Here is a 22223-nt window from a genome sequence, read left to right on the forward strand (position 1 = left end):
AGGAATTGTTAGTGAGAACACAGGCCATTGGTCTTCTGCCCAATTTATTTTCTGAATTAATCTAATGGTAGAGAAATGGAAGAGCAGATTGGCAGTCAGGCAAGCATAGTGACTTCTACACCAATAAGTCATTGTCCTTGGGAAAGTTTCCTCCTTTATAAAAATGATAATGCACATAGGCCTATTTGAGGGATTAGAGGAGATAAGATTTGGGAAAGGGTGTGTGTATCTCAGTGCACTCTGACAACCATCGCTTCCACCTTTGTTGAGTACTGCCAGACCCTGGGTCGCTTGTCTTTCATTCCTCTTAGAACCTGATAGGGCAGGAACAGAAGAAAACTTTATTCTACCTTCTGTTGCTCATTCCAATCCCATCGTGAGCTTTTCTGATCCTGCTTACTGACATCACAGGTTCATCTATATTTTAGTTTGTTGGGGCTGCTGTAACAAAGCACCGCAGCTTAGAACAACCAAACTGCACCATTTTACAATCTGAAATCAAGGTGTTGGCAGCCCATGCTCCCTCAGAAGCTTCTAAAGGGGAGTCCTTCTTAGCCTCCCCCAACTTCGGTAGTCTCAGATGCTCCTTGGCTTGACAGCTCCACTCCAGTCTCCACACAGTCATTGTCCTTCTGTCTTCATATGTCATTACAGCATCTTTTATCTCTATCTAGATTTCCTTTTTCTTATGAGGACACCAACTCTATATTGAACCCAAAGAGCCTACCTGAGCTTGATTACATCTACAATGACCCATTTCAAAATAAGATCATATTCACAGGTTCTATGAGTCAGGACTTTAATTACCATTTGATGGAATACTGTTCAACCTACAAAGCTACAGTACCATAGCCTTTCTAGTCATTCTTGGTCTCAAGAACTCATGTTTCAATAACTAAGCAATCCAGTCCTCACTAGCAAGACCCCTTTCTTACTCACAGTTTGAAACTCCCAAACTAGAGGCACCTTGGGACCTGATGGTCTGTTGTAGGGAAGCTGCTCAATGAAACTTCTTGAGCGACAGGGCAAGGTTACCTCAGCTTTGAGTGACCTGACTTGACAGATAATAGACACAGACACATTCTCTCCTGTTCTGCTTTTCTGGGGTTCTCAGAAATTCCTGCTGGGAATATCCAGTTGCATTTCCAGCAGGCATGTCACCAAGCCTCAGTCTTCAGTAAAGTATTGGGTGGAAATTGAAGATAATTCTAAGTCGCCTAGCTCCTTGGTAGCCCGCATCCGCATCTGGGCCATGAGAAACACATACTTGAATATTCTCTTTCCTGGTATTCTTTGGCCCCTTCAACTTCAGCCCTTTATAAGTTATTGATAAAATGTTGCAAAGCTTCTTTGTATGTACACATACGTGCACATGCATTTTAAGTCATTTCTCTTGCATGTCCTGCATAGGTAGCCAAACCTCTATTGTTTCATTCTTTTTTATTTCATCCTTTCAGAACTGCAGCCAAAGCTGAAAGTCCCATTTTAGTATTCTATTGTAATTTCTCTCGTTCTCGATAGAGAAGAAATTGAGAGCAGTATGAGTGACCTTGTACTTCTCAACAGAATGAACTTGGTTTGTCTCAGAAAATTAAGTGACAGAAGACATACAGAAGGGTACTGCTCTGCTCTTTCCTCCAGCCAAGATATCTGCAAGAAATAGCACTGATTGATCCTTATGGCCCAGGACAGGGTAGAGGTGCAGGGAGGGATGAGGGGAAACAAGGTTACATTAGTGAAGAGTACAAGAGTAGGAAGTAGGAGGTGTGAATTCTGGCCCTGGTTCTGTCATTAGCTAGCTAGTGACTGGACAAGTCAATTATGCAGATCAAAAAGATGGTGCACTTGAACGCCATTTAAAAACTACATATTTAGGATGGCAGCATTGTTGCTCTTAAGAAGAGACAATGCAGATTTGTCACTAAGCCCTTTTCTTTCTTCAGTTAAATAATCTCTCAAATTTACCCTCTCCCCCTGCAGTCCTTTGCATTGCAATTGCCTAGTCTAAACCAGATTACTACCACAGCCTTCTGGCTTAACTCTCCCCTGCCATCTTCCCACAGTTTCTTCCCAGAAGGCAGGGTCAGACTAGACTCTCTGTTGACCTTCTCTTGCCTCTTAGGACACTGAAATTACAACAAAAAAACAAACAAGAGAAAGAAAACATGGCTTATCCTCCTCTTCCCAACCTCCCATCCTCAGTTTTAGTTATGATTCAAAAAGATAGCTAAAATTAGATTGACAGAGAAATAAGTAGGTAGACTGATATATATAGAAATAAATGAGAAAAATAGCCAGTTAAGTGAAGATAGAGTTTAAAGTTATTTTGTAGTTTTAATAGTTCCACAAACATTCTGAAAATGTATTTGCTAGCAGTGTGGAGCACTCTGTGTGTCTCACTTACTTACTTTCAATTTACACTCATTTATTTACTGTCAGTCGGTGTCAGTCTGCTTTCCACCCATACTCCATACACACCACTTGGATGAGGCCATCCAGCCTCCATTTCTGTTCACTCATAAATACGCTTCAGCCTAATTTACCCTCTCTGTGGCTCTAGCACATTAAACACGTTGCCTCACTTTGTGATTTTTCTCTGGTGGATTTTCTGACCGTACGCTCTTCCGCCTCTTTCCTCGCTGGCCCTTGCTGCTGGTGTTCTGGGGGTTAGGAAGGTCTGTCCAACTCCCCTAGCACACACTCCCTGGCTGAATGCAACTCCTCATGTGATTCTAGTCAACTGCTGCTAATCCCAAAATCTGCATCTCTGGCTCTAATTTCACACCTGCGACAAAAACTTTCATAGTCCATATCCCATCAATATCTATGTTGGAATGTGCTGAAGGATCTTTATCTTTTCTGTTCTGCCTCAGGGAATAGGATGGCCCAAATGAGGAACTGGATCCCCTGATCTCTCTCTCTCTCTCTCTCTCTCTCTCTCTCTCTCTCTCTCTCTCCCTCCCTCCCTCCCTCCTTCTCTCCCTCTTCTTTTTCTTCTTCTTTCCTACCATTTTCCTCCATCTCCACTCCTGCCAACATCTAATCAAATACTAAATCCTATTATGAAACACTAAGTCCTACTGACTCCGTTCTATCAGGTATCTCTCAAATCCACCCATTTCTCTCCATCTCCACTGCCCACACCATACTCTAATTGATGATTCTCTTATGCAGACAACTGCAACACTTCCTAGTTAGTCTCACCACCTTCACTGTGGATAATGGAATCTCCTACTTGTTCTCCTCTTCTCATAGCATCCAGAATAATCCTTCTGAAATACAGATCTGAATAATGATCGCCCTCTTATCCTTAGAATAAAATCCGAACTCAGTAATCTATGTTAACTCTATAAGGTCCTTTATGATCTTGACCATTCTGGCCTCTGTATCCTCAGCACTCTTTCCAGCTTGATGTCTAGACGGTCATTATAATATAATTACTGGCTTCCAGGACAGGTCATGTAATCTTCCTCCTTCTGTTTACATGAGCTATTCCTCCTACTGGAATTGTTCTTTCCTCACCACATGACCTGGCTGACTTCTCCCCAACTTTTGAACCTTAGTTGGCTATTATTATTTCCAAGAAGACTCCTGAACTCCCACATCAAAGCTCCTTGCAGGAAGAGCACATTTACTTCCCTTACCCAGCCCACATAAAACTGCTGTGCATCTCACTTTATAGGCTGGTTTGTACCTCTCTTCTTTGCTGCACAATGGTGGCTTGAACTTTGCTGTTGCCTGCCCTGCAATTCCCCACCCCAGAAGGCTGGTTGGGAGTGCTTGCTAAATAAGAGAGTCAATGGAAAGTATACACAATAAATCACTTTAAGAAGATGCTACGTTTCAAATTTTATGAGTTATTTCAATCAAAGAGAGTTTGTATGGAAAAGTCTATTTTATAGACATCGAGAAAACATTACTACCTTGTACATGCAAGTATTTCTTTCTTGAAAATGTATTTAGCCTTTCAAAATGCATTTTGAATTGTCATAGCTCCTGATTCCCAGTGCAGTTACGACACAAAAGATCTCACCAGTATGGTTTAGTAACTGAAAATAGGAGAATGTCAATCCAGCCATAGCCACCTCTACTTGTCTGTCAGGTTCTGTGAGGGAGAGAGCTCAGATGGTGATTTTTCTTTCAGGCTGGTGACATTTTATTGGGCCTCTCTTCTTCTATGTTTTGATACTGGGATTTGGCAGCTGCTGCCAAGAAGCTAGATCCATTTCCTGGTATCCTTGGCAGAGAAAATATTTCTCCAATTCAGTCCAAATTAATCCTCACAGGCCAATAAATCAATACACAGGGAGAATGTGTGATGATTCTGGCCATCTGGAATTGTGATAAATCATTGGTGGCTACAAGAGAAACTGCTTAGCTCTAGGTGACCAGCTGGATATCAACTCCGGGTAACAAAGATATGTTCGTCTTCCAACAGGAGAGCCACACCAGCAACTGCAGGGCTACAAGCTCCTGGAAGCTTATCACATCTTTGCCTTGCTGTTGAAGCTACCAGTTTGGTTTCAGTGTCAAAGCAAACAACTGAGACTATCTTTCTACACAACAGCTTCATATGATAACAAATCAGGTCTTTCTGTTCTTCACATCTGGCTAATCTGTGGCAACCAAGTACTCAGAAAAAGAAAGGAAATCCTAATATCAGTGAAATATGATCAATATAGCAGGACTGTTTTATCCGATTTTTCCAGCCAAAATGAAAAAATAAGGTTTGTTTTTTCTTTCTGTAAATATCCAGAGATGAGGAAGAGAAAATATTTCCATAAGATGGAAGGTTTTATCAACATGGGTGTTAGGAACATCCTGTTTAAATTCTTTATCACAAAGAAACTTACAAAGAAAACGCCAAAAGTCCCTCTAGTGCACTTTTCTGGCATCAAAGGATAAGCATGAGAGAAAGAACCAATGTATCCCTGGAAATCTTCAGGTTGTTTGAATTGCAGTTTTATGTGCTATCCCTCTGGGTGAGCACCCTCTCAATTCTAAGCCAAAAGCTGTACAATCCTCCGTATTCACAGCACCCTTGTCAGGTAAGAATTTTTCCCATTTTAAGGTGAGGATTCAGTTACTTGTTCAAGGTCATACCACCACTAAGTGCCAGAGCCAGAATTCTAACCTGGACCCAGTCTAGAATTCCTGTTCTTAGTCACTCCTCGCAATAAGGCAGTGTTTGGATGGCTTTAATATTGCTGGCCCTAAACAACCAGAGAACTCAACATTCACTGATTATCATAAAGTAATTGTATAACCAGAGATGTACTATTATTTAAAAAACAATAAATAGGGAAATCAAAACATTGGGAGACAGAAAGTTAAGAACTACTCAGAAATACCACTGCTTTCACTTTTCATGTTTATTTCCCTCTTTGTCCATTCTGCATACATATTCTTTGCACTTTCAGCAGCCCTTTTTTTTTCAGTGTCAGGGGTCTAACTCAGGACCTTGCACACGCCAGGCAGGTGCTTGCATCACTGAGCTATCTCCCCCCTCCCTCAAGGCCATTTTAAATGACTAATTAGTATGGAAAAGGTAAATATGTCAGATGAGTCTTCTCAAAACAAAGCTTTATTTTAAGTTTTCCCTCCACCTTCTGGTTTCATTTCCCTTCTGGAACAATAACAACAAAATCTTGAAGGATTCTGATTCACACAGCAGATGCAAGGATGAGGAAACCTGCTGGTTAGGTAGAAATAAGTTTTGCTAGAAACAATCACCAAAAACAAGCTACGTGTGATAAGTTCTTACTTACCCTTCAGAGCTGTTCTGAGGAGATACAAAAATTATGCCACCAAGGATTTCTATTTTTGAGAAAATTTTGATGTTCACAACTACGTCTGTATTTCAGTACTTTCTGAGCTATGTTCTAGAAAATTCTAAATACACACACACACACAGAGTTCAAAGTTAAGTACATCTAGGAAAACTTCTTGTATCCCCTCTCAGAGATTTTAAATGTACATTAGCCTATGAAGATCCTGGCGTATGAAGAGCTCAAGAAGGAACGTTTTTACTTTTGTTGAGAATTTGCACACCAGTTACCCCCAGAGCCAGGCAGGAAAAGGTAAGTGAGGACCCAGTGAAAACTGATCAGTGGTGATTACAGATGTCTCCTAAAGGTCACTGCTTCTAGAGATATGGACCTAATATTAACAGCTCTTCATGAAATGATTGACGTCTAAATTTCTTTTAATGTGAAATTTTGCCTCTGGTGTGGGAAGGGAGAAGACATGTCTCCTTGCTGCATTTATTATGAAATGACTGGGCAGTACTTAAGGCAGGAAACACAGATTTTATTCAGAAACTGTTGCAGTACAGGAAAAGGGCCCATGTAGAACTAAGCCCAATTCCAGATACCAATACCGATGGACAAGTGGGACTTGATGGCCAAGGAGAGGGTGGGGGGTCTGTGGCTGGCAAGTTGCTAAAAAGAAACATCAGGGGTAAAGAAGAACTCCTGGTTAAATAGACCTAATAGGATTCTTGCTAACAGCAAGCAAAGGTGATCAGACATCACCTGGGGACTGGGAAAGATGAAGAATTTGATCAGTATATATGGCACCTCACTCTTGGACTTCTAAGCCTTTATAGCATAGACTGGGTCATTTATAAAGAAAGGAGATTTATTTCTTACATTTTAGGAGACTTCTAATCAGATACTGAGGCTGGGGATTCTTTCTACACTGACTTAGCAGGATACTTGCCAATGTAATGCTGCAAAATCAGACATGGAAGCCCAAGGGCTACTTGAGAAGAGAACTCAGAGGCTCCTGATTAACGTCTGATCATGAAGTCTTTGTCAGACCTGGCCTGCCCGCCATCAAGATGTAGAGCCTAGTTTAACTTAAAACATCCCAAGCTCACTGGACCAGAGCTTCTTGCTCCTAGAACAATCCTATGAGAAATGCTACCACACACTTCATTAATTTGCTAATCCCTCAAGGACGCCATAGTTGGATGGCCTTTTCTTTAAACCCAGTCTTCCTCCCATCATCCAGGACTCTGACTCGATGTAGTAATAAATGTCCCAGTTACTATGTTTGTGTAGTAACTACTGCATACTTCGTTGCTTAAAACAGTACTTATTTTGCTCAAAACTATAATTTGGGTAGAATTCAGAGTGTGACTCATCTTTGTGTCTCTAGATGTCAGGGTGGCTCAAGCCTAAATGGTGCAACATGTGAGTGCTCATGCCTTCAGGCAATGCCAGACCCTCACCATTTAGGCTGTAGTCACCTGACACTTCAGCAGAGGTCTTCGATGGCGTTCCCACTCCCTACCTTTTCTTTGAGACTTGAGCTTCCTTGCAGTGTGGTAGCAAGATTCCAAGGATGAATATCTCAAAGAGAAAGAAAAGAGCAGACAGAAGCTGTATCACATTTAGGGACTTAGCCTCAGAAGTCACACAAGGTCACTTCTATTGCATTCTATTTGTCAACATCAGCATCCAACCACCTAGCAATAGACTCCTGCTCTTAATGGATAAAGAGAGAGTCTAAAAAGATGGGTCCTTGATCCCTTTTTGTTGCTATAACAGAATACCACAGACTGGGTCATTTATAAAGAAAAGAGGTTTATTTCTTACATTTCAGTCCAAGTGTGAGGTACTGTACCTGCTGGCATCATACAGCATAACAGAAGGCATGATGCGACCAGACAGAGCCTTGTCAGAAAGAGGGAGCCTTTTATAATAAACCACTTCCATGATAATGGATCTACTCTCATGATAATAACACTAATCTGTACATAAGGACAGATCCCTGAAGGCCTCCTCAACTGATCATCTCTTATTAGGTCCTGCCTTCTAATATATTTGCATTGGGGATTAAATTGAATTTGGGGAGCGGCACACATCCAAGCCATAGCAATGATGGGTCTGAAGTGGTGCTGTAGTAACCTTTGGGAGATTCAGCATACCACAAAGGGAATGAATAAAATATTTTTAATTCTAACACTGTCACTTACTAATAATAGTGTGACCGTGAACAAGGAAATTTATCCCTTTGGCATCATATTGTCCACCTTGTCATGAATTACAGGTAACACCATTCTTACCATCGGACAGTGAGCTGCTTGAAGGTGACAAAGAAGTTTAGATGTTTTGTTCTAATATCTTAATAATGCAAAACCCAACAACAGACATGCAGTTTGGGTTCAGTGCGTATAGTACTTCAAAAAAACAGGAGTTTCATAGCACTTTTCATTACTTGTGAACTTGCTACAGGGGAAAGAACCTCCTAGATCTGAGTCACAGTGCTCATAGCTCACTGTCCACATCCCAGCTTCCTTTTTCACATGACTTGTCATCACATACAACACGAAACTAGACTCAAACCCAGGGCCTCCCACCTGTAATCATGCAGTCCTAGATACCTGCCCTAACCTGACCAAGGAGCAGCAGCCAGGACTGGAAAAGGACCGCCTCTGAGAAACTGGTGCACACATCCTCGCTCCCAAGGCAGCTGGGAGCCCCAGGCATACTTCAGAGTGCATGAACAGCAGGGCTTGGCTGTGAGCGTGTGAGTGCACATGCCACTGGAACCCAAGGATATGGGCAAAACCACGTGAAATTCTATCCTGTAAAGGTATGTTCAAAGCCTTTCAAAAGTGGGCTCTTACATTGGCCAAGCAATGGCCGTGACTCATCCACATGGCTGACACTGACAAAGGTTCTACAATCTGAGGTACAGGATCTCAGGATAAATCCTGAGGGAATTTCACTGACCTTATCAGACCCAAAAGCTACAACTCTTGTTGCATAGGTCCTGCTTTACCTTGGTCTTAACCATCCAGCAGAAAAGTATAAAAACGAAATATAAGAAGTAAAGCCATGCTGTTATGTTGAGCTGTAGGGTACTCAGGTCAGCAATTTCTGAAATTGCCAGTCAAGCGGAAGACCCATACTATTATGGGCTACTGGACACTTTTAGATTATTTTACTGAGTTAACACACCTATAATATTCAAATAATGGAACTTAACAAAAAAAGGGTATACAGATGAATGTCCATTTTGTATCTGTATATTCCAAGTGTTTAAGATAGATATATAGTTACATTCTCTTAATGAATAGAGATTTGTTCTAATGGTGTTTGTAGATAGGATTCATATCTGCATCTTGTACAGCAATTAACCACTGAGAGGAATGTATGCAATGTATTAATTATTGAAACTGTCCTACCAATTTGATTTGAAGCTATCTTATTGCTATTTGTTTATCAATAAAATTATGGGGAAAAAAAGTAGGCTCTTGCCCTTGGACAACAGGTTTTGCTCTTTGTTCTTTAAGACTGCAATCCTCTTTGCTCCCTTGCCAGGTGAAGGGAAGAGAAACCAAGGAATAGGAAGTTATTTTAAATTCTCCATTAGAAATAGCTCTTGCTGGGCAAAGGAGATGGCTCAGTAGAATAAGCGCTTGCCTGGCAAGCACAAGGGCCTGAGTTCAATCTCCGGTTCATAAAATTAATTTTAAAAATAAAAAATAAATTAAAAAATTGATCTCAAAAAAAAAAAAAGAAAGAAATAGCTCTTGCCTTCTGAAATCCTGCTCAAGCCAGGTATTTCATTATTCTTCCAGCTTCCTAGGCCCTTTCCTGCCCATCTTACTGTTTCCAGTTTTTCTTCTCCATGTTTCCACAGCTGTGCTAGTAGGGGATTGCTTGTCCCCCTGGGCTATTCGCCTGGGTGCCTGCTGGTATGTGCAATGAGAACACACTCCATTTAGACAAAGAAGCGCCTCTGTCCCACAGCCAACGAGAAAATCCATGTTAAGTGTTACTACCAATATTTTTGTTTTCAATACTTTTAAACCCCACCATTTACATATCTTAAGAAATATCTTTTGCCATTTGTAAGTAATAAAATACCAGTAACTGTCTATTCTTAGCTCTTAGATGTTACAAATTTGAAGCCCTTCACATACATTATTTTATTTAATCCTCACAAGCACTCTGAGAACTTTTGTATTTTAGGTATTTTTATGTTTTACAGATGAAATTTAGTGAATAAGTGAATTAAGTTAACATCATGTAACAAGAGGTATAATTAAGATTATAGCCTGTCTTACCTGAGGCCAAAGTCATGTGCCTTCCTCCCTGTACTGTTTAGATTGAGACAAGAACTGGATGACAGGTCTGCTTCTTATCTTGTAGAGACTTTATTAATTTTGAGCCATCCTACTTGACTCAGTAAATTGATTCATTAATAACAGTGCAACAGAAACACTGTGAGTTGTGTGAGACCTTAGAACTGAATAGAACTTCCATCCAATCGTAAACATCTACAACTCTCTCTCTCTACACACACACACACACACACACACACACACACACACACACACTGGTCCTTCCGTCTGTGTATAAAGTCTTCTAATGTTGAGATCCTATCCTTCTGTTCATTTTTGTTTGTTTGTTTTGCTTTTTGTTTTTTGTTTTTGTTTTGTTTGATGGAATTTGGGATTGAACTCAGACCCTTGTGCTTGCCAGGGAAGCGCTCATTCCACTGAGCCATCTCCCTGGCCCCCAAGAACCTATCCTTCTGAAAGGACCCAGCCCAATCCATTTGGGGCAGTTTTCTGTTGTCCCCCTGCAACTCTAATTAATCCATCCCAGTTGGCCGATTGTGCAGGCCAGCTTGCCCAACTCTCTTCACCCCCTGATCCTTGCTTTCTTGGGCAAGTTGTTTTTCTGTCCATTCTTCCAAGCAGGGTTATTGGCACTGATGGCTACTCTTGCCTGAATGATCCCAGCCTCTCAGTGACCCTCATGCACTACATGATACAGGCAGGGCTACCCCCAGGCCTGAGACTGATTCCCACCAAGCAGAACCCCCTCCCATTGTCCAGCAGGGTGCTGCACACGTGGCGATCCACCCAGGTGGAAACCGTTCTTTGGGCAGCCACATAGAATCCTGCACACCTACTGAGCTGCTAGTCACCAACCAGTGAGTGGCAATATTCTGCCCCTCCTGGACAGCCTAGGCCACTGGACCTTGGGGTGGTGAGGCTCCAAACCCATCTGCACATAGTTTTGTTTCATCAAAACTGTTCTGTTGTGCCAAATACTTTATTTGAACTTGTACAGTTTTCATTCCTTACTTACCAGGCACAGGAGGTACTTAACCTTCTGTGTATCCAGAGTTGGTTGGCTGGATTCAGTGTCTTTAAGTTTTAATCCAGTGACAGTTAATCAATGGATGTTAAAGAGGCAGAATGTCAGATTCCTGAAGGCAGAATTGGCACCTAATCTCACATTGATTGGTTCTTCCACAACAAAACTCAAGATAAGCAACAATTCTGCTTGACCATGAAATCCATAATATCTCTATTTTAACTCAATGGCCAAAATAAACAGGTGAATTAGAACTGATAATATGTTGCTATCCTTTAGAATTCTCTGACTCTAAAATGAATTGTTTATTTTCTTACTGTTTTTTAGGAGGGCGGAGGGTGTTGGACCCAGGCCCTTGCATATGCAAGGCCAGTAAGTGCTCTTGCCCTAAGCTCGACCCCAAACCTACTCACTTAATGAGTATTCAATTTTACCTTGGCTCTCATAAAAAAATTTACTGTCCAATTTTAAAATTCAAAGAGTAAATGAAAGAGGCCATATATACTTTAGAGGAACTGCTTAAACCACAATGGTTAGGAACTAATAAAGAGGCTAGGATCTCCCTTCAAAATGAAAGTGGTCTATTATGCTAACGTCATGGTTCATGTGTAGATGTCACTGCAAAGCCTCCTGCAGTCATGGAGCAGGCTTCTAGAGTTTGTGATTGGTGCATGGTCCAAGGCTGGGACGATGGATGCGAGTGCCATACGACCCTGGGGCAGGTCACCTGCGTACAGCATGGGGGTGGGGAAGAGGCCTGCTCTTGGCATCTCCCTGTTTTGCTCTTGCTGTTTTGCTGCTTTCCCCACCATGAACTACTGCCCTCTGCCATGTGCTGCTCTGCCTCAGAGCCAGCTGAGTATAGACTGAAACCTGCACAAACTGTAAGCTAAATAAACCTTTCCTTTCTTAATTCTGAACATCGGGTATCTTGTCTCAGCAGTGAGAGAAAAGTAACAGAGACAACTAAGATCCTCCCCCCCATATTGTGATCTAAATCATTATAATCTGTGTAGGAGAAGAAGTCTGAGCTTCTGTCTAATGAACACAATCTTCCAACTTACAAATGAGAAAGAATAATGTACAGATGGGTCTAAATGACTTGCTCAATTCAGAGTTAGCGGCAGCTCCTAGCACACACCTCTTCTCACAAAATGCTCACACTGAATGTCAACGTCAAGAGAATTTCAGAGCTTAGAAATTGCTCTAGTTCAGTGTAATTGAAGAATACATGGAAGAATTGAAAAGCATCGAAAGAAAAAGCACTAAACTGTTTTTCTAAAGCCATATCTTCATTTTCCACCAAAATAATGCAGTCTAACAATAAAAAAAAATTTGAGAAATTCTGTGAAGTACAAGATGAGATGATAAGGTAAATTACTCGTAATTCCAGGACATGAAAGCAGGTCTGCTTTTTCATTTCTCTGCATTCTTTCTCACGGCACAGTATTATTATATTCTTATTATTTCTTTTGGCTATCAGTGTGATAATATTGTTTCTCAAGGAACATTATGTCTCCAGAATTATACCCTGGACTAATCAACATAATTTTAATTGCCGTGTAACAATCTCATAAAGGTTCTGTCACAATTTTCTTAACCATTCTCCTATTTTTGAATAATTAAGTGGAATTGATTTAAATGAAAAGAGATGTGTAAAGAACAATACATATTTACAGCAAATTAAAACACCAAAATAGAGACTGCATATTCAAGCTTTGAGGGAATAGATGGCTTTTGTTTCATTCATTGTATTTTTTTACAATGATGCAAAAACAGTAATAATAGTTACTTTTGCAATGATTGCATTCATTATGAGATGTACAAGTACGTGCACATGTCACTTTTGAGGCCACCAAGGCTAGTGTCTTGTGATGTCCTCTGCCCTCTTTTCTCTTGTCTTGGCCATTTTCTGCCACCAAGTTCTCCTCTGCTCCACTTTTGCAGGCCACATCTATGCTAGACCTTTCTTTCTGACCAAACTCAAAACTTTTTAAATCATTCTGCTGGCATATTTGCTCTTGATTCTACACATCGATCTGACTAAATGCTGACACCAGTAGCCGTGCCACTGTCCCAACTTTATACTGTCTGGAAATTTCCTCTGTAAGATTAGTCTGTCACCCTTCATCTTAGTATCCTGCAAATTCTGTGGGCATGGGTAAAATGCAGACAAATTTTTTGCCAAAGCATAACACATGGTCTGGAGTCCAACAGCCAGTGTATCCTTGTTCTTAACAAAGGCCTCCTGAGCCCAAACTTTACCAGAAACATTTCTATCAACATTCTGGTCTTCTGGGCTGGTGAGATAGCTCAGTGGACTAAGCACCTGCTTAGGCAAACACAGGGACTGGGGTTCGATCCCCAGCACCACATGCCATGCACACCTATACTCCCAGGCTGAAAGCAGGAGAATCACTTACAAATACGAACTGCTTAGTGAGATCCAAATGCATTTAAAAAATTAACATTGTGGTCTTCTGAACTCTGACCAGAATCTCCTAACAAGTTCTGCTCACAGAATCCCAGGGTTGCTCCTTTGAACTTCCCCAGCCTCTTTCCACAAGCCAGTTCTGCAGGCTCCTGAGCCACACAGCCAGATATAGTCACACCAACAACCCCATTTCTCTGATACCAAAAATCTATCTTAGTTGCTTTTTTCATTGCTGAGACAAAATACGTCTAAAGTTAAAGGAAGAAAGGTTTGTTTCAGCTCACAGTTTGTGCATTTCAGAACACAGTCAGCTGGCACCAAGACAGGAAGGCATGGCAGAGGGGTACTGTCAAGGAGAAACTGTCCATGGTAAAGAAAAGGGAGCAAGCAGCAAGCCTCCACTCCCCTTTTATCCCATCTAGGATGCAAGCCTTTAGGGTGGTCCCACCCACACCCACAGTGGGGCTTCTGTCTTCAGTAAATCCATCCAGTCACACCCAGAACTATCTATGCTAATTCCAATCAGTGACCTAATTTTAACCCCAGGATCACACTCACACACCCTAATCTTGCTGTCTTCAAAACTCCCCACCTATGACCATGTAAGGCTTGGGGAAACATCGAAGTGTAAGTCATAACACCTTCCCATTTGCAAGAGATCTATCTTTATCTCCTTTTTTCTATCTTTTATTTTCCTCCTAATTTTTATTTTAGTTTCTCAAATAAAGAAAGCCATGTGGTTTTTAAGCTTGTCTAATTTATTTCATTTAATAGTATGGTTTCAAGGTGCATCTATGTTCCTACAAATGATCCAAATTTATCTTTCTTTATAGTAGAGGAATATTCTGTTGTATATAAATATCGTATTTTCTTTATCCATTCATCTGTTGATGGATTTAAGAGCTGTTTCCAAGATTTAGCAGTCATAAGCCATGCTCCTATTGGCGTGGGCATGCATGAGTCGCTGTCCTACGGCATCTTTAGCTCTTTCAGGAATAGTTGGATGGAATAGAAATCTAGCTGCAGTTTTTTTAAGGAATCTCCATATTGATTTTCATACTGGTTTTACTTGTTTACATTCCCACCAGCAATGCAATAGGGCTCCTATTATCCCCACAGCTTCACTAGCAATTTCTCTGATTTGAATTCTGCTATTCTTTTTGGAGTAAGACGAAATCCCAGTATTTTTTTTTAATTTGCATTCTTTTAATGGTCAGCCATGTTGAACATTATTTTTTCATGCATTTATTGACCATTTCTACTTCTGAGAAGCAGCTCTTTATTCCGGTTACCCAGTTTTTTATTGTGTCTTTTGGGGCATCTAAATTTTTATTTTAGTTCACTATATATTTCACATATTCCGCCTCCTTCCAAGGTGTAGCTGGAAATATTTTTTCCTAATATGTAGGTTATTTCCTGTTTTGTTAGTTGTTTACTTTGCTGTGCAAAAGCTTTTTAATTTGACACAATCTCACTTGTTGAGTTTTGATATTATATCTTGTCACTGGGAAAACCAGCTATCTACATGCAGAAGAATGGTTCTAGACCCATCTTTTTCAACATACATTGAACTAAAATCAAAATGGATCAAAGATCTAAATGTTAACACAGAATTATTGAACCTGCTGGGGAGATAGAATAGGTAGAGTTCTTGAAGCCATAGGTGTAGGAAAGGGCTTTCTGAAGAGAACTTCAATTTTCAAAAGACTCAGTCAAAAAATGGGAAACTCAAATAAATAGATGCTTCTCAGAAGAAGTACAAATGGCCAATAAATGCATAAAAAAAATGGCCCATGTGACTGACCATCAGGACAGTGACACTTGCACACCCATGCAGCACAACTCATGACAGCCAAGTCTTGGAGGCAGCCCTGAAATCCATCAACAGATAGAGAAAACCAAGGTTCTCTTCAGAAAGTCCTTGCCTACACCTCTGACTTCAAGAACTTTACCTATTTTATTTCCCAGAAAGCTCAGTATTTCTGTTTTAACTTTTTGATCTTTTATCCATTTTGATTTTAGTTTAACATATGTTGAGAGATATGGGTCTAGACTCGATCTTCCACATCTGGATAGCCAATTTTGCCAGCACTGTTCGCTAAAAGGACTGTATCTTCAGGAGGTGCTTTGGCTTCCTTGTCCAAAATCAAATGGCTGAATGCGCCTGGGGTTGTTTCTTCATGTTCTATTCTGTTGTATGGATCCACATGTCTGTTTTTGTGCTGGTGCCATGCTGGTTTTTTGGTTTTGTTCTTGTTTTGTTTTGCCACTGTTGATTTGCAATATAACTTGTTATTCAGAATTGTGATGCTCCCTGCTTTGCCCATGCTTCTGCTATTCCAGATGTCTTCTGATTCTGTGTGAATTTTGGGATTGTTTTCTCTAGTTTAATGAGAAATGCTATTGACATTTTGATTGGAATTGTATCAAATCTGTATATCAGTTTTGGGAATATAACCATCTTGACTATGTTACTTCGGCCTATTCCGGAACAGGGGTATGGTTATCTTTCCATTTTCTAAAGTTTTCTTCCACCTGCTTTTTCAGAATACTGTAGAAGTTTTTCACTTCTTTTGTTGTGTTAATTCCTAAGTATTTAATTTTTCTTGATGCTATCGCATGTGGTATTGTTTTCCTAATTTCGTTCTCCATGTGTTCATTACTGGTGTACAGGATCGCTGATTTTTGTGTGTTGGTCTTGTATCCTACTACACTGCTGAAGTGTTTATCAATTCTCAGAATCTTTTGATGGAAATTTTAGATCTTCTGTGTAAAGGATCATGTCATCCTCAAATAATGATAATTTTATTTCTTTATTTCCTGCACACACATTCTTTTTATTTCTTTCTCTTGGCTGAGTGTATATCGAACAGGAGTAGAGAACACCTGCTATTGAGGTCTACCATGTTGAGCATCTGCCATGTGCCAGACACATTTTCTCATTTAGTCATCATAACAAGAAATCCAAATTTCTATTATGTTTTCATTTTAAATACAAGAAAAATGAGACCCAGAGAGTGCAAAAGATCAGTGATGGAGCAAATATTTGATCCCAGATCCACCCACAAAGAAGGCTATTCTTCCTAAACTCAGTTCTGTATATCCCAAGTGCTTATCATCAGAAAGCTGATTCAAAAAATGAAAAGAGATTGCAAACAATATTTTACTCCCAATGTAAGCATAACATCATGTCACGTGTAAAGCTACAATCTATCAAAATCAAAAAAAAATAGAAAAATCATCAATAAGTAAAATCTCCTTAGTCGTGGCTAAAATATTTGCAATTCCAACATGTTTCAGGTTTCTATAAAATTTGTTAAAAATGGGGAGCAGCTATGATAATTGCAGCTATGTGAATATATGGGGTTCTGAGATGATGAAAATTGATTATGCTAAAAGTAGTCTTCTGTAATGAAATGGAAACTGTGCTATGCACTTTAATTAGTCTATAGTAACTTATTTTAACTGAAAAGATAAGTCTGGGTGTATCTTATTAAAAGAGAGCCCTGCACGCCTCACCCCAGCTGTGGCTCTGCTTCCCACTGCAGTCATGTTTGCGTGTCTACTGCTCTAATGACACCATAGGAAAGGAGAAACAACCTCTTGGAACCCACATGTAAACATTATGAAACTACCCTCACCTTTCATTCAGAAAACTTGTAGTACACTGTAAATTTCAAAGATAGTCGCTAGCGGGACACATCTGCCTTGAGTCATGGGCTTTTCACATCCCTCAGAAGGGGTGTGAAGGAAATTCAGTAAACATTATAAAATTCACTTGGTAGATTTTTCTACTTTTGTAATGCAAATGAGCTTAACCTGCACCTTTGAAAAACTACTGAAGAAAATGAGACCTCTGAAATTTTCTCCAAACTCCTTAGTATCTAATAAGGGTCAGGGAGATGGCTCAATAGAATAAGTGCTTACCTGGTAAGCGCAAGGGCCTGAGTTCAATCCCTGGTTCTGGGGAAAAAAAAAAAAAAAAAAAAAGAGTGCCACCCCACTTAGTATCTAATAATATTCAGCTTTTCTGTGATTGAAAACAACAGAAGATAATTTATTTTTCTTTTCTCTCATTTTAACCTTATTATTTAATTACAAAAGTAAAGCATCTTTATGAGGAAAAATTCATAAAAGTGCAAAAAGTTTTGAAAAATAAGAAAAACACCACCAATCTTGACTCAAAGGTAGATCACTATTACCATGGTGGCATATTTCTTCCTTTGATCTATTTATTCATCGCTTTTACATAATTGAAAAACTTGTGCTTGCATAATTTAGTGTTCCCCTACAAACATAAGAGAATTGTTGTATTTTACTCCTAACTTTTACCTACATATCTAGTGGGCATTCCCTGTGCTTCTAACATCTCAAACACAGATTGCCAAGTTCCTTGCTGCCATGAGCTTTTATTAAGGGGAGGTCTCAGCCAAAAGATAAAACCCATTTCTGTAGCTAGGTGAATATTCTGAACTTCAGAGGGGAAGAGATCAAGACCTACTACTTATTCCATAGCTTGGAATTAATCAAATAGGACTGGCATTTATTTCCTTCCAGGAAGATTCAAAGGGGAAGATTAGCCTGATGTATCAACAAGTCACAGGACCCACATAGAGCTTGAGGTCATTTTCTTTTCTTTTCTTTTTTTGGTACCAGGGATTGAACTGAGGACCTTACACTTGCCCAGGCAGGTGCCTAAGCCACTGAGCTATCTCCCTGGCCCACATTAAACTTGAGATTTGCAAGTAAGAGTATAAATCTCAGCCCCAGGCTCAGGAGTTAAGGAACACCATCGTGTGTGTGTGTGTGTGTGTGTGTGTGTGTGTGTGTGTGTGTGTGATTTTGGAAGCTCTTTTTTCTTTTTTTTCTTTTTTTTTTTTTGAGGGGAGTTATTTGGGTTTTGGTTTGCTTAAAGAAAATAAAAGAGTAACAAGTATCTTACAGGTGACTCATTTTTTGAGTGGTTTAAAATCTAAAAGCCAAAAAAACAAAGACCAGCTTCTACCCTCTTGTCTGTTGTGATAACTGACTGCCATCCAAGCCTAAATGGTTGCTCAGAATTCAGGTTCTATTTCTGTTCTTTTCCACATGGTATCAGTATTTAAGCCAGCTCTCCAGTGGCACCTTCAGTCGTCTCCTGAGGTCAGGCCCTCATGCCCAGAAAACACCTAAATGCTGAGCTCCAGATTCCCTCTAATCAGAACCAACCACCCTCAACCTCTACCTCTCTTGTATTCTTTGAGACTCATTTCTTCCTCTTCTCTTAAGGAGGAGCTTAATAAAACAGAAGGCAACCAGGAGCAGCTCTTGAAGAGAAATTCTGCTTCACCCAAGAAACACACATCTGCCTTGAAGTCAAGGGGAACAAACAGCCTGATTTCACATATAGGGAATGTATGAGCAAGTTGAAGGGAGCGAGAGCGAGAGTGAGAGCAAGTATTTTTCAAAATATCACAAAAAAGATCATGAGACTTCAGTTAGGTTCCCACCCAAAGCTAGAATCCTTCACTGTTTAACACCAGGAGGAAGTTTTCAATAAACTGATAAACCTGGACACCAGACAAGGTTCAGGGCCTATGAATCCTAGCTTCGGAACCACAGCCCCCTGGCTCAGTCTTCTTCGACAGTGGTGCTTGTCACAGAGTAAAATCAGCTTCTTATTCACAGCCAGCTGCCTTCCCAAGTTACTGCCCAACCAATCCCAAAGCAGTTATTCTTATTTCTCATAATCCAAGAACTCTGGAGCAACCCTCCTAAAGCGTGGCCCTAGTGTATCCATACTGGAATCTGTTTATCAGTGCAGAAGTCCACAACGTACAATAGCTCAACTTGTAACTTTCTGTTTTTACAATGGTACAAAGATGATTCACATTCAGTAGAAATTATACTTTGCTGATGAGTTAGAGCACTCACGATGCTCGGCAGTGGGCCACGTGACCGAAAAGGTAAACAACTGATACTTCACAGAGTATTGTGTTGCTGTGCTATGATGTTCAATCTGCTACATGTATTAAGGCATTTTCTACTTAGGGATAGCTTCAACTTACAGTGAGCTTCTCAGGACATGACCTTATTGTAAATCAAAGAACATCTGCAGTAAATTTTTAGATGAATTTGGTGTACATGCTTTGCTGGCTATTCATGTGGTAGTTACATTCCTGCTGCAGAAAGTCACAACTGATCCTCTTCAAAACTTTAGATCAGGGCTGGCCAGATAGCTCAGCAAACTAAAGTGTTTGCTTATGCAGGCACAGGGACCAGGGTTCAATCCCCAGCATGCCTACTGGCCCCTCCCCCAGCGTGCACTGAGACAGCAACTGAGGCTGGGTGTGGTGGCACACGCCGGTAATCCCAGAACTTGGGAGGCTGAAAACAGAAAAATCACTATGAGTCCAATCTGTGTAGTGAGACCTATCGACCCTGTACTAAATATATTTTTTAAAAAATTAAAAAAAAAAAAAACCCTTTGGATCTAACCTTTCCTCTTCAAAACTCATTTGAATCTATTGGGTAAAAAACCTGTTTCTCTGGGAATAAACCAGATAATAGAACATGTTCTTAAATATATCTCCCTTCATTTTTTCTGTCTTCCAGTCAGATACAGAGTTTTGGGATAAGATGCAAGCAGAATGGGAAGAAATGGCCCGGAGAAACTGGATTTCTGAGAACCAAGAAGCCCAGAACCAAGTTACAATCTCAGCAAGCGAGAAGGTAACTAATTCTCTCCTTACGAATGCCCACCTCAGGTTCTGCAGCTCATATTTTACAGATGAGTCCAAACTTTGTCAAGAACTTAAGAATTAAAGACAATTTAATGTCAGTCTGACCTAGAAGAAATTATGATAGATGGAAACAAGATAATCATCCCTGTGAAGAGGCAGCCAAGCCTTTGGTAGGCAGCCAATGAGAAGCTGGGTGCAGACTGCTGGCCAGGCACGAACTAACATTTAGATGGGCGGGCTGAGAACTAGACTCACCCACCATGCTTTGCCAGCCAATCATTGCAAGCCTGCTGATAGGTCAGCAATAAGAGTGACAAGAGAGTCAACCAGGACTTGGAGCTGTGTCTCACAGATGGTCATTACATAGGAAAAAAAATCTCTGTAGAAAAAAATGTCCTTCACACAACCAGGTCAAGTCCCAAGGGCGTTCCTCAGAGATACCCCCATGGGAGCAGCCTCAACGCTGTACAAGTCCAGTGACTAAACAGCTGAATCACCCATGAAGGCTCAGGCACTCTAGGACTGAAGTCTTTCACAACACTTTGTTGGGGAAGGGACACTACTTGAAAGGTAGAAAAGAAATATGGAATTTGTCTTACACAGAAAAAAATGGTATATGTGTTGTTTATATTGAAGGTTCTTGTCATGAAGTTATTATCAATCATGTTGAGTTCTAGATAAGGTCCATGATGTTTTGTTCAGTGCAACAAATACTTATTGAATATGTACCCTACTCTAGGAACAGGAACACGAGTCCGATTTTAGTGGATTAGCAAGCTATGTCAGTGAAATGTCTCTCTCCTTCAAGCATCTCTGTTCTTCACCAGAAAATCAAACTATCACTAAAAATAGCTGTCTTTTGCACAAAGAAAACTAAGTGTGGTAAGAAGAGAAGCCTTGCAGGTCGCTAGACCCTGACTGGGGCCCCTAGCCCATCACTCCTGGGAGGCCATGTCCACAGCACCCTGGGCTTAATCTGGTCCTCTCTGTTTCTTTCCTTCCTTTTCTTTTTTTAATGCCTTATACCTGACCTTGTTCATCAAGGAAGGGATCCTTCCATCAGTCATCATGTTTATGCCCTGGGATCAGAGCCTTCATTGTTTAAGGAATCTAGGTCTTTTTTATTGGTGCATATTAGTATCACAAGCTAATGAGATTCCTTTTGGTATATTTGTATAACATGTTTTATTTTCATCCCTGTTAAGCCCTTCTGTTTCATCTCCCCTTTCCTACATCACCTTCCTCACTCTTCGCTAAAAGTCTCCTTTCTCGCTTCCTATCATCTCTTATTTATTTTTTTAGCTTGTTCATATAGGAGAAAACATGAGTTATTTAACTTTCTGAGTCTGGCTTACTTGACATAAAATGATTCCCGGTCCATTCATTTTCCCAAAATGACATCCTTTTGTTCTTCTCTATGGCTGAGTACCACTTCACAGTGTATGTATGCCAGATTTCTTTCACTCACCAGTTGATGGACATCTAGGCTGTTTACATAGCTTCCCTATTGTGAAGTTTGCCCATGGCTGTGCATGTTTCTCTTCACTAGGCTGTCTATAATTTTCTCTAGACCATACCATACTAAGAGTGGTATAAATCTTCGTACTGAGTTCCATATCTTCCATTCCCGAGAATAGTATTGGAGAATTTCCTTCCCCTGACATCTTCACCAGCATTCATTGTGTTCTGTATTTTAATGATCAGCATTCTAACTTGGGTGAGAAAGAATCTCAGTGTAGTTTTGATTTGCATTTCCCTAATGGCTAAAGATTTTAAACACTTTTTGTTACTTATTGCCTGTGCTTTTTTTGACATGTCTCTGATCAGTTCATTTTCCCACTTATTGATTGAGCTGTTTGTCATTTTGGTATTAAGTTTTTGAGTTCTCGATATACTCTAGACATTAATCCTCTATGAGAAGAGCAGCTAGCAAAGAGTTTTCTG

General features: G+C 40.3%; 1 protein-coding gene across 8 annotated transcripts in view; it reads left to right on the top strand.

Moving 5' to 3' along the window:
- Pex5l (peroxisomal biogenesis factor 5 like) overlaps positions 1 to 22223 on the top strand; it is a 270061-nt gene that overhangs the window by 233691 nt on the left and 14147 nt on the right. For all 8 annotated transcript variants that reach the window (XM_004647278.3, XM_004647280.3, XM_023707559.1 and 5 more), the window contains one exon: positions 20152 to 20268. In XM_004647278.3, coding sequence (XP_004647335.1) covers positions 20152 to 20268 — 117 coding nt within the window. The remainder of the gene's footprint in view (positions 1 to 20151; positions 20269 to 22223) is intronic.

The sequence above is a fragment of the Octodon degus genome, unplaced genomic scaffold (assembly GCF_000260255.1).
Source record: "Octodon degus isolate 3935 unplaced genomic scaffold, OctDeg1.0 scaffold00298, whole genome shotgun sequence".
NCBI lineage: Eukaryota > Metazoa > Chordata > Mammalia > Rodentia > Octodontidae > Octodon > Octodon degus.